At 40.3% G+C, this 12694-nt stretch overlaps 1 protein-coding gene across 2 annotated transcripts in view; it reads right to left on the bottom strand.

The window, feature by feature from the left end:
- Nucleotides 1-1710: 1710 nt before the first annotated feature.
- OXCT1 (3-oxoacid CoA-transferase 1) overlaps nucleotides 1711-12694 on the bottom strand; it is a 130386-nt gene continuing 119402 nt past the window's right edge. For both annotated transcript variants that reach the window (XM_059694861.1, XM_059694862.1), the window contains 2 exons: nucleotides 10812-10913; nucleotides 1711-3593 (listed from right to left, as the gene is read on the bottom strand). In XM_059694861.1, coding sequence (XP_059550844.1) covers nucleotides 3552-3593; nucleotides 10812-10913 — 144 coding nt within the window. In that variant the 3' untranslated portion in view covers nucleotides 1711-3551. The remainder of the gene's footprint in view (nucleotides 3594-10811; nucleotides 10914-12694) is intronic.

The following is a 12694-nucleotide window of genomic DNA, read 5'->3' as shown; positions in this document are numbered from 1 at the left end:
TGACTTTCCAATTCCTCATCACTCCAATCCCATTATAATTAATATTTCTTTTTTAAAAAAATATTATTTACCAATTTGAGAGGGGGTGGAGGAAGAACCTAAATGGTTACTGGCATATCACCAAACCAATTTTGTGTTTATTCGCTGTTATTATTTAGAGTTACATATTAAAAAGGAAAAATTGAATTGTGTATGACTATGATCCCGTGCCACTGAATTAATTTATCTGCTCTTTAATTTATTCACTCCTTTACTAAAAATTTATTGAACAACTAGTTTGCCAAGCACACACAAATAGATTTCTTGGGATAATGAGAGTTGATAAATATGCAAAGAGAATCCAGATGGCCAAGCCAATAGCAATTTCCTTGAATATCTTATTTCAGAAATCCTAGAGTTCAAGATTGCCTTTAAAAGGACAAGAAAAACTGACAATTCTGGACCACAGTAATATTCTGGTACAGCATTTTAAAGACCTATCAGTATTTTACAACCAGATATATTAATCACATCTTAGAGAATCATGATGGAAAATAGTATACTCTCTCCATTTTAAAGATGGAGAATCTGAAAATAAGCTTAAGAAACTCAAGACCACAGCCCGTGAGGAAAGGGAGAAGGTTAGTGCAAACAAACCTATCCATTGGATAAATCTCTCTTTTACTTCCATTGGAATAATTTTCAAAGCTGTGCTTACAATGCTGAAATTGCAAGAGAAAGAAAACCTCTATCCACCTTACTACCCACCTAGAAATGGTCTTAACACATCATCTCTGGGCCCAGGTATAAACAGTTTTTCTCACATTCTGCCTAACTCCTACAGGAGACCACATCCTCCTAGGACTCGGGAATTAGAAAAGTTGTTTGAGTTCACACTCTGGTTTTAAGGGACAAAGACCCAGCTCAGGGAAATGGGCTCACATACAAAGGGAAGCTGGTCTTAGGCACATCCAGAGTCAGGAACCCAAACACTATCAGGAAACTCCCTCTCTACTGCTCCAAATACATTGCTCTTTGTACTCAGCTTCCTTCTCTCCAGCTGGAGCTCAGCTGGTGGGGTATGTGTTGGGATTGGGGGTGCAGAAGGGAGAAGGGTGTTGGCATCAGACTCACATTCTCATGGCTTAGTGACTAGAAAGGAATAAGAAAATTGGCTTCTCTTTCATTTTGTTTTTAAACATGGGAGAAACAACCTGACTGGTACATCCTGGGTCATATACCCCTGGGTATAACCACTGTGTACAGAAGACAGGTACCCAAAATGACATGTCCCGGGCAAACACCCAGTTCTTGGCTAGGGGAGAGCCTCTTATCAGAGGAGAACACAGATGCTCGGCAGACTAGCACTGAAGCCAGTGCAAAATGCAAGCAAACTCAACACACCACTAGAAAACTAACCAATGTATGTGTATCCGAATGAAATGTCAAATAAAAGCAAAAATATATATATTAACATATGAAGCCAGGGATAGCCAATTTTTATAGACAAATGATTGGCTCTGATAAGGAACAAAGTGCAAAATTCATTTAGGTAAACATTTCATTGTTCTTTCAGAAGAGACAATATATTTTTTTTTTAAAGAAAAGCAACAACTTGATTAGAAAAGTGTGCTGACTTTTGTTGGTGATTCTACCAATTCTGTTGTATAGTTCCCATGTGTAATCACACCATTCCCAAATGAGAAAAAAGGACAATCACACCAATATATATAAATTTGAAATATTTATTGTATTTCTTATTGCATTTCTTAATATCCATAGCACTCTTTAATCAAGAATATAAAGTCACCTGCTTAGGTTTCGCCATTTAAAGTTGAGAACATTCTTAGAAACACATTGTCTTAAAGTAACAGACTGGAATGATAAGCAAATAAGCTTGCAAATAAAGCAATCATCAATACCACACATTTTTCCTAATCATAACTCTAACGTAGATATATATTATTCTCTAGGCCTCACAAATTCTAAAGAATCCATTTTACCAGTACTGGGAGAGTATGCTTTCAACCATGAAGCTGGTAGAAAAGACTATTTTATATACGGAGTGTGCTTCTTTAAAAAAAGCCTTTCTCCTCCCTCTATTACCATGTATGACACACAATAGCTGTATATGAAGAGAAAGTGACTTTCAATGACAACCATCACCCAAAAAACATGAATAAATCCCTATGTCAGGAGCCAGAGGAGTAACACAGCGTCCTCTGCTATGCCTGCCTCTGTCTGGCGAACAGCAGTCTGGCCTGTCTTTAGGGTGCTCAGACTTCTCACCCCATATATTGCTGGGTTACCCCTGCAGCAACTGTTTGGTACTGAGGATACCTCTAAGAAGTTATTCCTTACAAAACCTAATCCACTATGTTTATTTTTTAACAATAGAAATTCAATCACCGCTCTTCAAATCCTAGATTTGCTCATCCTTACTTCCCCTACTTGCATAGAGTTGAATTAAAAGTACTTTGTTCAAGGAAGTAGTCTGGTCAGAAGAAAACATTCTTCTGTAGGAAAAGGCACTCAAATTTAGAAACTTTTCTGACCAGAAATAAGAGAGCCTGAAAAGAATAAAAAACAAACAAAAAACAAAAAACACACCTGTGTGTTCACTGTGACAATGGATTCATGATAAATTATCCCACAGCCCTTCTTGGCTGAAGAGCAGGTATTGTTCAAGTTGCCCACTGGTCCTCAATAACATAGAGAAAGACTCTTAAGGACCTTCTGGATACATACGAATACTGCACTGCTTCACAATGAGGAAACTGACTAGATGACTGAGGCACTGGCAAAGCACAGATGGTTGCTTGGTTGCTTGGTTGGTTGGTTGGTTGGTTGGTTGGTTGGTTGGTTGGTTGGTTGGTCAAGGCAACTTAGGTAGGATGTCAGCACCAACAGGCCCTGCACTGAGTCTCCCTCCTGCACAGTTACTCCTCCCACACAGACATGCCCCTGCCTCCCTTCTTCGGCATCCATTTGGTTACAGAAAGTGTGGGAGGAAGAGAGGTGCTCTAGGAAAACAAGATGGAATCGCACAATCAGAGGCTCCCTCCAAAAAGTCAGAGAATGCCGAAGGAAAATCAATCGTTAAGACAGCATTCCTCCCAATCAAAATTCACTTGCGTGTTCTCTTCAGGACCCAGTACAGTGCTGCCTTGGTTACCCTGGGGGAGGGGTCACTTTCCTCCCTCGCTCTTTTTCTTCACAATTTCTTTAGGAGGGAGCGTACATCATTGAAACTCTTCCTACAGCCCCATCTTGATGCAAACTGCATGCGATTCAGTGTACGTACCACAGAAGATGGAGAAAAATTCAATGCGAGCACCAATTGTAAAGACATCCTTCCAAGAACTTATAAAACAAATATTATAATCATATATGTATTTTTTCTTTTTGTTCATCAAAATGTCATAGCACGCTTGAGAACAGGCTGTATAAAGCATAAAATGCTAGAAAAACCTAGTCAAAAGCTGCTTGTTCAGTATTCAGTTATGATTACTGAAACTCTACGTGGTTAAAATGAAAAACACACAGCCTGTAATAAATGTTTATTCCACGTTTCAAATTGTGATCTGCTGCATTGGCATGAGTTTTGGTGAAACCTGGTAAAAGAAAGAGAGAAAAAAATAACCAAATTATGAAAAACCTCACAGTATACACATCTTTCCTTTCAGTTTCCAAACGTGAAGGATATCAACATGGAACATCACCTCTCCAGGAACAGCACCTGGAATTTCCTCATTTTTCCACCCTTAGCCTAGACAGAGAACTCCTTTTCTGCTCCCATGTTGTGTATAGTGGTTCTTAATGTTCTTCCACAATAGCTCCTAAATTAAGGACCATTAAGATCAAAACAAGGGGATGGAGGAGGAGCAGAGGGAGACAATTAAAGGGTCCAGATAACCAAGCTCTGTACTGAATGAATCACTGAGCTCTGAGCTTACTGTCTCTGAGACCTCACTCAAAACTGACATTGAGGCACACGTCTCAAAATCCTCAGAACAGGTCCCGTCAATCCACAGATTTGTTCAGAGATACTTAATGTAGTCTTTGATTAACTGGATACACGCAGGGTTGGGGCAAAAGAAGGCTTACAGTCGTTCGTATGGAAAATACTACAATTAATAAATAATAATGTAAGAATAAACTGTGTTTTGTGTACTCACAACTGTAAATCCACTTTGGCCCCACCTTGTATTAATGAAGAGATGTACAGTCAATGAAAAGGTTTTATCAGAATTTTCATAATCAGAATGGAAATGACATAAAAGCAGTAAAAAGATTCCAAGTTATTACAAAAAAAGAGGTAATAGCATTAAAAATATCAAATGTTGACTGTATTTATGTTTGACGTATGGAACAGCAAATGCATTCCTAGGAGTCTTGAAGCAGAGAAACATAAGCACAGGTCTACATTTAATGGTGGAAGAAGAAACCTCAATGTCTGTAGTCTGGCTTCATTTTCACAGATCTTTCAAGAAGCAATGCCAGGTACAGATTTCTTCATTCAATCTGGCAAATACCCACCAAGTCCTAGTAAACAATAGTCCTCATGGAATACACAGTAGAAAATATTAAAATTTAGGTGATTTTTTTGAGCCCCTCAAGGATGTGGAGATCGAAGTGGGCCTACCTAGTGTGGACCTTGAGGAAAAAGATGCCTCCTAAGCAGGGCTCCTGTTGGCTAACTGGGCTCAAAGACAAAAACAAAAAACCAGAGCCTAGCAGCCATTTCTACACAGGGGACTAGCACACAAACTGCACTTTAGAGAGAAACCCGCACGAAACTGCCACCTCTGTACTGAATTGTCTGCCCGCACAGTGCTTCTGCCATCTGAGCCAGCTCTTGTAAAGAAAGGAGTTCATGAACTCCCATTGTTTTTTTTATTCAAGAAAAAACGATCTTAAATATAGTATTTTTTTAAAATATACTTTTATTGATTTCAGAGAGGACGGGAGAAGGGAGAGAGATAGAAATATCAATGATGCGAGGGAATCATTGATCGGCTGCCTCCTGCATGTGGGCCCCCGCTGGGGATCGAGCCCACAACCTGGGCATGTGCCCTTGACTGAAACTGAACCTGGGACCCTTCAGTCCACAGGCCGATGCTCTATCCACTGAGCAAAACCAGCTAGGGTTTAAATATAATAATATTACATGCAATAAACATTAATATTTCAAGAAAAAAAGGATTTTAAATATAAAAATATCAATACTAACATACTATGATATCACAAAAGTTGTAAAAACTATTAAAAATCTGCAAATAACAGGATTACTTCTATTATATTCTAAAATGCTTTTCCACCCTCTGGCTCTATTTTTGTTCATCAGTTTATGTTGTTCATTATATTCCAAAAATGAGTGAGATCATGTGATATTTTTCTTTCTCTGACTGGCTTATTTCACTTAGCATGATGCTTTCCAGGTCCATCCATGTTGTTGCAAATGGTAAGAGTTCCTTCCTTTTTACAGCAGCGTAGTATTCCATTGTGTAAATGTACCACAGTTTTCTAATCCACTCATCTGCTGATGGGCACTTAGGCTGTTTCCAAATCTTAGCTATTGTACCAGTGCTGCTATGAACATAGGGGTGCATATATCCTTTCTGATTGGTGTTTCTGATTTCTTGGGATATATTCCTAGAAGTGGAATTACTGGGTCAAATGGGAGTTCCATTTTTAATTTTTTGAAGAAACTCCATACTATTATCCACAGTGGTTGCACCAGTCTGCATTCCTACCAGCAATGCAAGAAGGTTCCTTTTTCTCTGCAGCCTTGCCAGCACCTGTAGTTAATTTGTTGATGATAGCCATTCTGACAGGTGTGAGATGGTACCGCATTGTCGTTTTGATTTGCATCTCTCGGATGCTTAGTGACTTTGAGCATGTTTTCATATGTCTCTTGGCCTTCTTTAAGTCCTCTTTCAAAGACTCCTATTTTAACCAACAGGACTGAGGCTTTCCCCATCCAATCAGAGCTGCAAAGCTCTGACCAACCAGAGTGGCTCTATTCTGACTAATCAGGACAGTGCCTTTTGGACCAATCAAACTGCAAGGATTTGGAGTCCTCATTTGCATGAGAACTGCTCCATTCTGGCTCTGGGAGTACATTTTCCCTTTCTTAAGGCTGTGTATCCCTAGCTGAGCTGAAATACGAAAGATGTTTCAGCAGAGCAGAGTAGAACAGACCAGTGCTGGCCAGAGCAGATTAGCACAGAATGGAGCAGACCAAAGAACAGCAGAGCAGCACAGCACAAAGCAGACCATAAAGCAGTAGAGCAAGGTTGTCTAGCTGGAGAGAGGCCTGGCCCCAGGGCCACCTGGCTTCAGGGCTGCCTCAGGTCCTGCTGTTTCACAATTGAGCTATTTTGCACTGAATAAAGTTTCCTTCTTCACAGCACTCCAAATTAGGGATTCCTGCTGGCCTTGAATTGGGGCCAATGAAAGCATTTTGCCTTCCAGAATAAATAATATTTTTGTTAAATTTAGGAAGGAAGAAATGAAGGAATGAGTGAATGGACTAGGTAAGCTTCAAAGAACTGGAAGAAAGGTTTCTAACAGAGATTAAGTCAGTATTAAAAATAGGAGTAGACAATTATTTGGACTTGATGAGGTTAAATATTTTTAGTTCATTTATACATTATTTCTGTATTAGCGTGCCACAATGTCAAGAGTTAATATCCCTTTTCTATTTTTCTACTAAAAGAATGACATGGCCAGAATAAAAAGGATCAGTGTGCCTTGGTATAGAGAGCTTAGAATAAAGGAGAGCTCATTCAGACTTGCCAGTTCTAAGAACAGATGTATAATAATAGACAAAATAGGAGACATCTAACAAGTAGATACAAGTCACAGCTCATATTTGCACGGAACTTCGACTCTCCAGAAAAGAATAAAAGACATAAGGACTCTGAGTATTTAGAAAGTGTCTCTCACAAACAATTCTTTAAAACAATAACAACAAAGCATTTGTGGAAATATTTTTTTTTTTTTGTGGAAATAATTTAATGAAATAAAAATTTTGCCTTTTTTTGAAAGAGAGTCTTTATAGAATTTCCTCTAAAAGCACACAACGCCTTAATTTCTTAAACATCTCATCCTTTTTCTTGTCATGTTGGCCCTATTTTGAGCTCTTAATTTCATTTATATGCTCAATGTGGAAACTGACTTTTATCAGAAGATGAAGCTTTATACACACTGACGTAGCCTCTGTGGTGTGTTCTTTTTTTTTTTTTAATGAAAACATCTACTAAACAACCATTTTTTATTCTGTTCTCTCACAGTCTCATCAACATTGAAAGCCCATGCAAGCTGAAGCAGATTGTCCTGCCACGGTGATCTACGGACTAAGCATAAGACTACATGATTTCAGTGCAGAAGATAAGCCAATGATTTGTCTTCCCAGTCCACTGAAATCCCAAGAGCATACTGTTTAATGCTGGTATAAGGCCAATTCATAATAGATATGAAGAGCATAAATTTATTCATCGGGGCAAAGATTGTCTGCAGCTGGCTTCTTTCAGATCCCACTGCAAACATATCAATAAGTAGTATCCTCATGTAATGTTATGTCACGGGTGGTTTCGGTGTATTTCTGCCCGGAGAATAAAACCAAGACCCTTGGCAGTCGGAACTGCGCCAATTTGTTCTGTCTCCTTCACATGCCATGGCCTTCTGCAGGGACCATGTGCTGCTTTGCTCTCGGCCACGCGGAAAGCAGCTCAGAAGTAAAGGCTCACCTCTGTGAAGACAGCCTGCGGTTTTCCAAGGCTGCCTGTAGCTGGGCGCTGACATCTCCCCCACCTCTAGAGTTCCTATCTGAAAAGCCTGTTGTGGCCCGGAAGGTATGGCTCAGTGGTTGAGCATCGACCTAAAAACCAGGAGATCATAGTTCCATTCTGGTCAGGGCACATGCCCAGGTTTCGGGCTCTATCCCCAGTGTGGGACAGGCAGGAGGCAGTCGATCAATGATTCATTGATGTTTCCATCTCTCTCCCACTTCCTCTCCCTCTCCCTTCCTTTCTGAAATCATAATATATATAAAATGCCTGTGTGGCTGTCCACCTCAGCCACACCCTCCATCCCAGCCTTTATCATAACAGTGGCCTTTTCACCTCTCCCTGCCCGGCTCCTTTATCTCTCTCTCTCAAAAGATTCAGAGCTCAATCCCCAAGAAACACAGAGGGAAGTCCCTTTCTTTATAACAACTGCATTTTGAAGGAGAGGGATCATATGGAACAAGGTCTCTGTCCATTATAAATTGGCTTCTCTTGCTGTGAACCACTCTTGACCAGAATTATGTTTGGAGTGTGATGAAAGTTCCAGAAATAGAGCCAATTATTTGCATTTCTATGACAAACTTTCCACAGCCTCCTTTAGAGTTCCAGACATATATGACCCTTAAGAAGCTTTCCTACCAATTGAAAAGCAAATTCCTCCTTTCAGCTGACAATATCATGAATATAACTCATCATACATTTTTTTGGTCTTTAACACATTTTTTATGAAAGCTGTTTCAGGTAACACAGATAGGATGCGATTTTCTTCCAGTTTCAGTGCTGCTAACTGTACTGTGGTATACAGCAAAGCCTTAGTAATACTTTTTTTAAAATTGGCAAATGTTTCATTATAATGATTATTTTTTAATACCCGGAAACTACAATTTTGTCATGTCCTGTTATCTGATGCTGTCATACACTATCTTTTTCTTTGAAATTCTCAGTATTTTCTCAATCAGCCTATATCCACATTCTGTATATTTGGCCATTCACTTGCCCATCTTCTTAGATATAAGGGACATTTTCGCAACACATCCTCATAATTACTTTGACCTTGGTTTTTCCTTTTTTTCCTTTATTATGCAGCAACTTGGCTATTCTCTTCTAGAATATACACTTTCAGTTATACAGTGAAGGCTGAGTGGGCTTTTTCTCAAGCAGAAACCTTGATTAACATGCATAGTCCCGTGTGGACCAAAATGCTACCTATACCATCCTAATCACATGGATAGCTTGTGAATTATAACACAGAATTATCAAATAAAGTAATACTATGCTCAGAGTCCTTTTATTATTAAAAGTATCTCACTGATAACCCAGCTACTGAGCAGAATGTTTTATCAATCAGAGCATTCCAGTCCCTAGACAAGCAATCCACTACATGTGATTTCATCTGCCAGGGTCTAAAGCCATGCCATTGACCATCAGATCCTCAAAAGCTAGTTCTTTTGTCAGGTGGTTCAGCTATGCTACACTTTCCATTTTCAGGGCAAAACTGACATACAAATTAACATTTCATCTCAGCGGCCTAATTTAGAGGACACAAGATGACATGCCAATGTCAAAAGAGAAGGAGGGGTGATGCTGTAATAAAAGAGGAACCCCTGATATATTTTTCAATGTATAAAGACATGGAAACTGGCACTTAAAAAAACACACAACAACAGTAAAAATCCATCTTTTTCATTCCTGATATATGGACAGGGCTTAAAAATAGGCTCTTGCAATGAGGCTTTTCCCTTGTATACTCTCTTTGGCAGCAGAGAACTGAACACTGTATGGATCTCAAATATGCTACCTACTGAACAGGGCTGAATCATCCACACAGTGGGAAAAAATGAAGAAAAGTTCATTAAGTAAGAATGGTTTGCTTTTATCACTAGATTAAGGCATTCTAAATAGTTAAAGTATAGGCAAATCCCATTTTTACCCCCTGAGGTTATTGAAAAGGTAATTAAACATGTGCCTTTTGTGTAAGGCATTGCTGGCAGACTTCTTTTCTCCCAAGAGAAATTTGGAAAAGGTTAATAGACAAAGACCTTCATACAGTAGCAGAAGCAGGTAAATGTGGATAATTAACTATGCAGCAAAATTGCTTTTATGGAAATCAGTTATGCATGGATAGGTACCGGTCAGGCATGTAGCACCCAAGGAAGAAATGTATGAGCTCTCTGCATGACTTATCAAATATGTTTTGTTAAACTACTTTCTCCAGGATCTGTAGCTGTGACGTTTCCCCTCATTATAAATATATTTCATTTTAACTAGTAGGTCTGTTCTTAAAAAGGCATGTAAGCAGCAAATTTGTTTCCTTCATTTTCTTCAGAGCCATCCATCCCCTCAATTCCCATTAGGTAGGTGATGGATAAATAAGCATTTATACTAAAGGGCAATTATCTACATTGCAGTATTATTCTTCTTTGTTTCAAAAAGGGATTTGGAGATTTCTTAAATGGATACTCCCTGAAGAACTTATCTACTTTGTAGGTCAGAATTTTATGTACTAAACTTGTCTTCAGATATAGGATCTGCCTATTTTGTGACTATAATCTGGCAGTGTCGGAAGCCCAACATTCTAATAACTTCAACAGATGGAATAATCAGGCATAGAAGCTACTCAAAGAGAAATTCATAAGTCACAGATGGGCTTAAAAATAAGGAAGTACCAATTCTCTGTGTGCAGCTCACATTTTTTAGTCAATCAAGTTCAGCCACGGCTGATGTGTAACCCAAGAAGGGAGAATTGCAGGGGACTTTACAGAGAGTAGCTTAGAGTTCAAGCTCGCTAGACCTTCTGTTTCCAGCAACTCCGTGTGGTCCTTCCCCTTCCTGCTTCAGACTCCAAACTCTGGCAGATGAGTCACAGCCTATTCCTGCTCCAACCTGCTCTCATCTGGAGGCCCCCTTCCCTCCACTCCTGTTCTCTGCAAAGGTCAACTCCAAAAATGATCACAAATGAATGGTTCATGTCCTGTAAACACCCATTCATCAAGCTGGTGACATGGGGTAAGTGGCTGGATTGTTCACAGAAACACTTACTGCGAAGTCACACCCGGTGCTCTTCTTGATGTCGTCCACTGTCAGGCCTTCCCAGAGTTCAATCAGAGTCAGCCCCTTCTTGCTGTCCACATCAAACACAGCCTGTTGGGGCCAAGAACATGACAATGACGATGGCTATCACAGTGATTATTTTATAGCACAAAACAGAAACAAGCTCTCAAGTTCTTAAAGGAGAGACAAGACCCAGGACAAAGATTCTGAAAATCAGCCATGAAAAAATGTCAAATGAATTCTTACATCTTGGGGAGAATAAATGCCAGCTCCCTAATTGGCAATTAGCTGTGGAGCACCATTGATGCCAGCAGCCAAAGGAGTGTTGACTATTGATGCCATTTGCTACTATTATAACCAGTTTTTTGTTTGGTTTGGTTTTGCTTTAAATATATTTTATTGATCAAAGGGGAAGGGAGAGGGAAAGAGAGATAGAAACATCAACAATGAGAGATAATTATTATCGGCTGCCTCCTGCATACCCCCCACTGGGGATTGAGCCTGCAACCTGGGCACATGCCCTGACCTGGAATTGAACCATGACCTCCTGGCTCATTGATAAATGCTCAACCACTGAACCACGCCAGGCAGGCATAACCCGGTTTTTTTGTTGTTGTTTTGTGTGTATGTGTTTATAATTACTTTACTTTGGTTAGGTCTAACAGTTCTGGTCAAATTTTCAATTAAATGATTAATAATGATTTGAAGGAAGAAAGGAATGGGGCAAAGTAAGGAGGGAGGAGATATTTGGAAGGTGAAAGCACAGGAATGAGAGGGAAAAGCTGATGGATGCTCCTGGGTCAAGAGTTACAGGAAACAAAAGAAGGTGCTTGGAAATGGCTCAGAGTAATCAAAGCAAGAACTGTCCTGACCCTGAAAGACCTCCACTCCCAGGTAAACACTAAACCTTTCCCTGTCAGTCCTAGTAAAAGCACACAGGTCCAAGAGGATGGGCAGCATAGCATGGGAATCTCCATCTAGAATGCAAATCACATGAAGATGCTTATGTTCAGAACACGAGAAGGCCAAGCTCACTCTAAACATTCCATTAAACACCCTGGCTGGTAACACAAGGTGAGGGTAGTGCCCGATGGTAAAGCTTGACCTCTGCAGGTAGGCTCAACCTGTTGTATCTGATTTCAAACACATGCTGTCACACTCAGTTATGACAACCGGAGTAGAAGAGGCCCACAAAGTCACTTACTATAACTTCCCACCAAGAATTCTTCAAAATGTTCTTCTGAAATGGGTGCCAGGGCTCTGCTTAGGAACTTCCAGTGGCAGGAGGCTCACTGCTCAGGCAGATAGATGCCTATGGATGGGAAGCTCTGGGTAGAAGTCACCTGCTCAGGCAGATAGATGCCTATGGATGGGAAGCTCTGAGTGGAAGTCACCTGCTCAGGCAGATAGATGTCTATGGATGGGAAGCTCTGAGTGGAAGTCACCTGCTCAGACAGATAGGTGTCTATGGATGGGAAGCTCTGAGTGGGAGAGCCAAGCTGCTTCCCTGCGACTCCAGCGTGCTGGGTCTCCAAGCTGGCCTCCCTCCAGCAGGCATTTCCTCTTGTGGTTTTCATGGTCAGCTTCCTCTTCCTCAGACTTATGCATTAGGCTGCGCAGATCATTCCTCTTCTGTAAACTGACCTTAAGTTCAACTATTATTTGAGGGTTCGGATCTTTCCTTTCAGCTGGCTTGGAAGTAAACTCTACGCTGTCGCTTTGGAACATGCTCCTGGTTAGGAGGCTAATCTGAACACACAGGGTGTAGAAGGAAGAACTTTGGCTTAGAACTTTTGCAATCTTTGGTGATGCTACCTTCACAGCTGAAGATGGATATCAAAAAACCCTGCTTCCCAGGGTTAGTCAAAGAT

This window comes from Myotis daubentonii, chromosome 4 (genome assembly GCF_963259705.1).
Source record: "Myotis daubentonii chromosome 4, mMyoDau2.1, whole genome shotgun sequence".
Taxonomy (NCBI): Eukaryota; Metazoa; Chordata; class Mammalia; order Chiroptera; family Vespertilionidae; genus Myotis; species Myotis daubentonii.
Note: the sequence above shows the minus strand (reverse complement) of the source record. Positions and strands in the feature narration are given on the sequence as shown.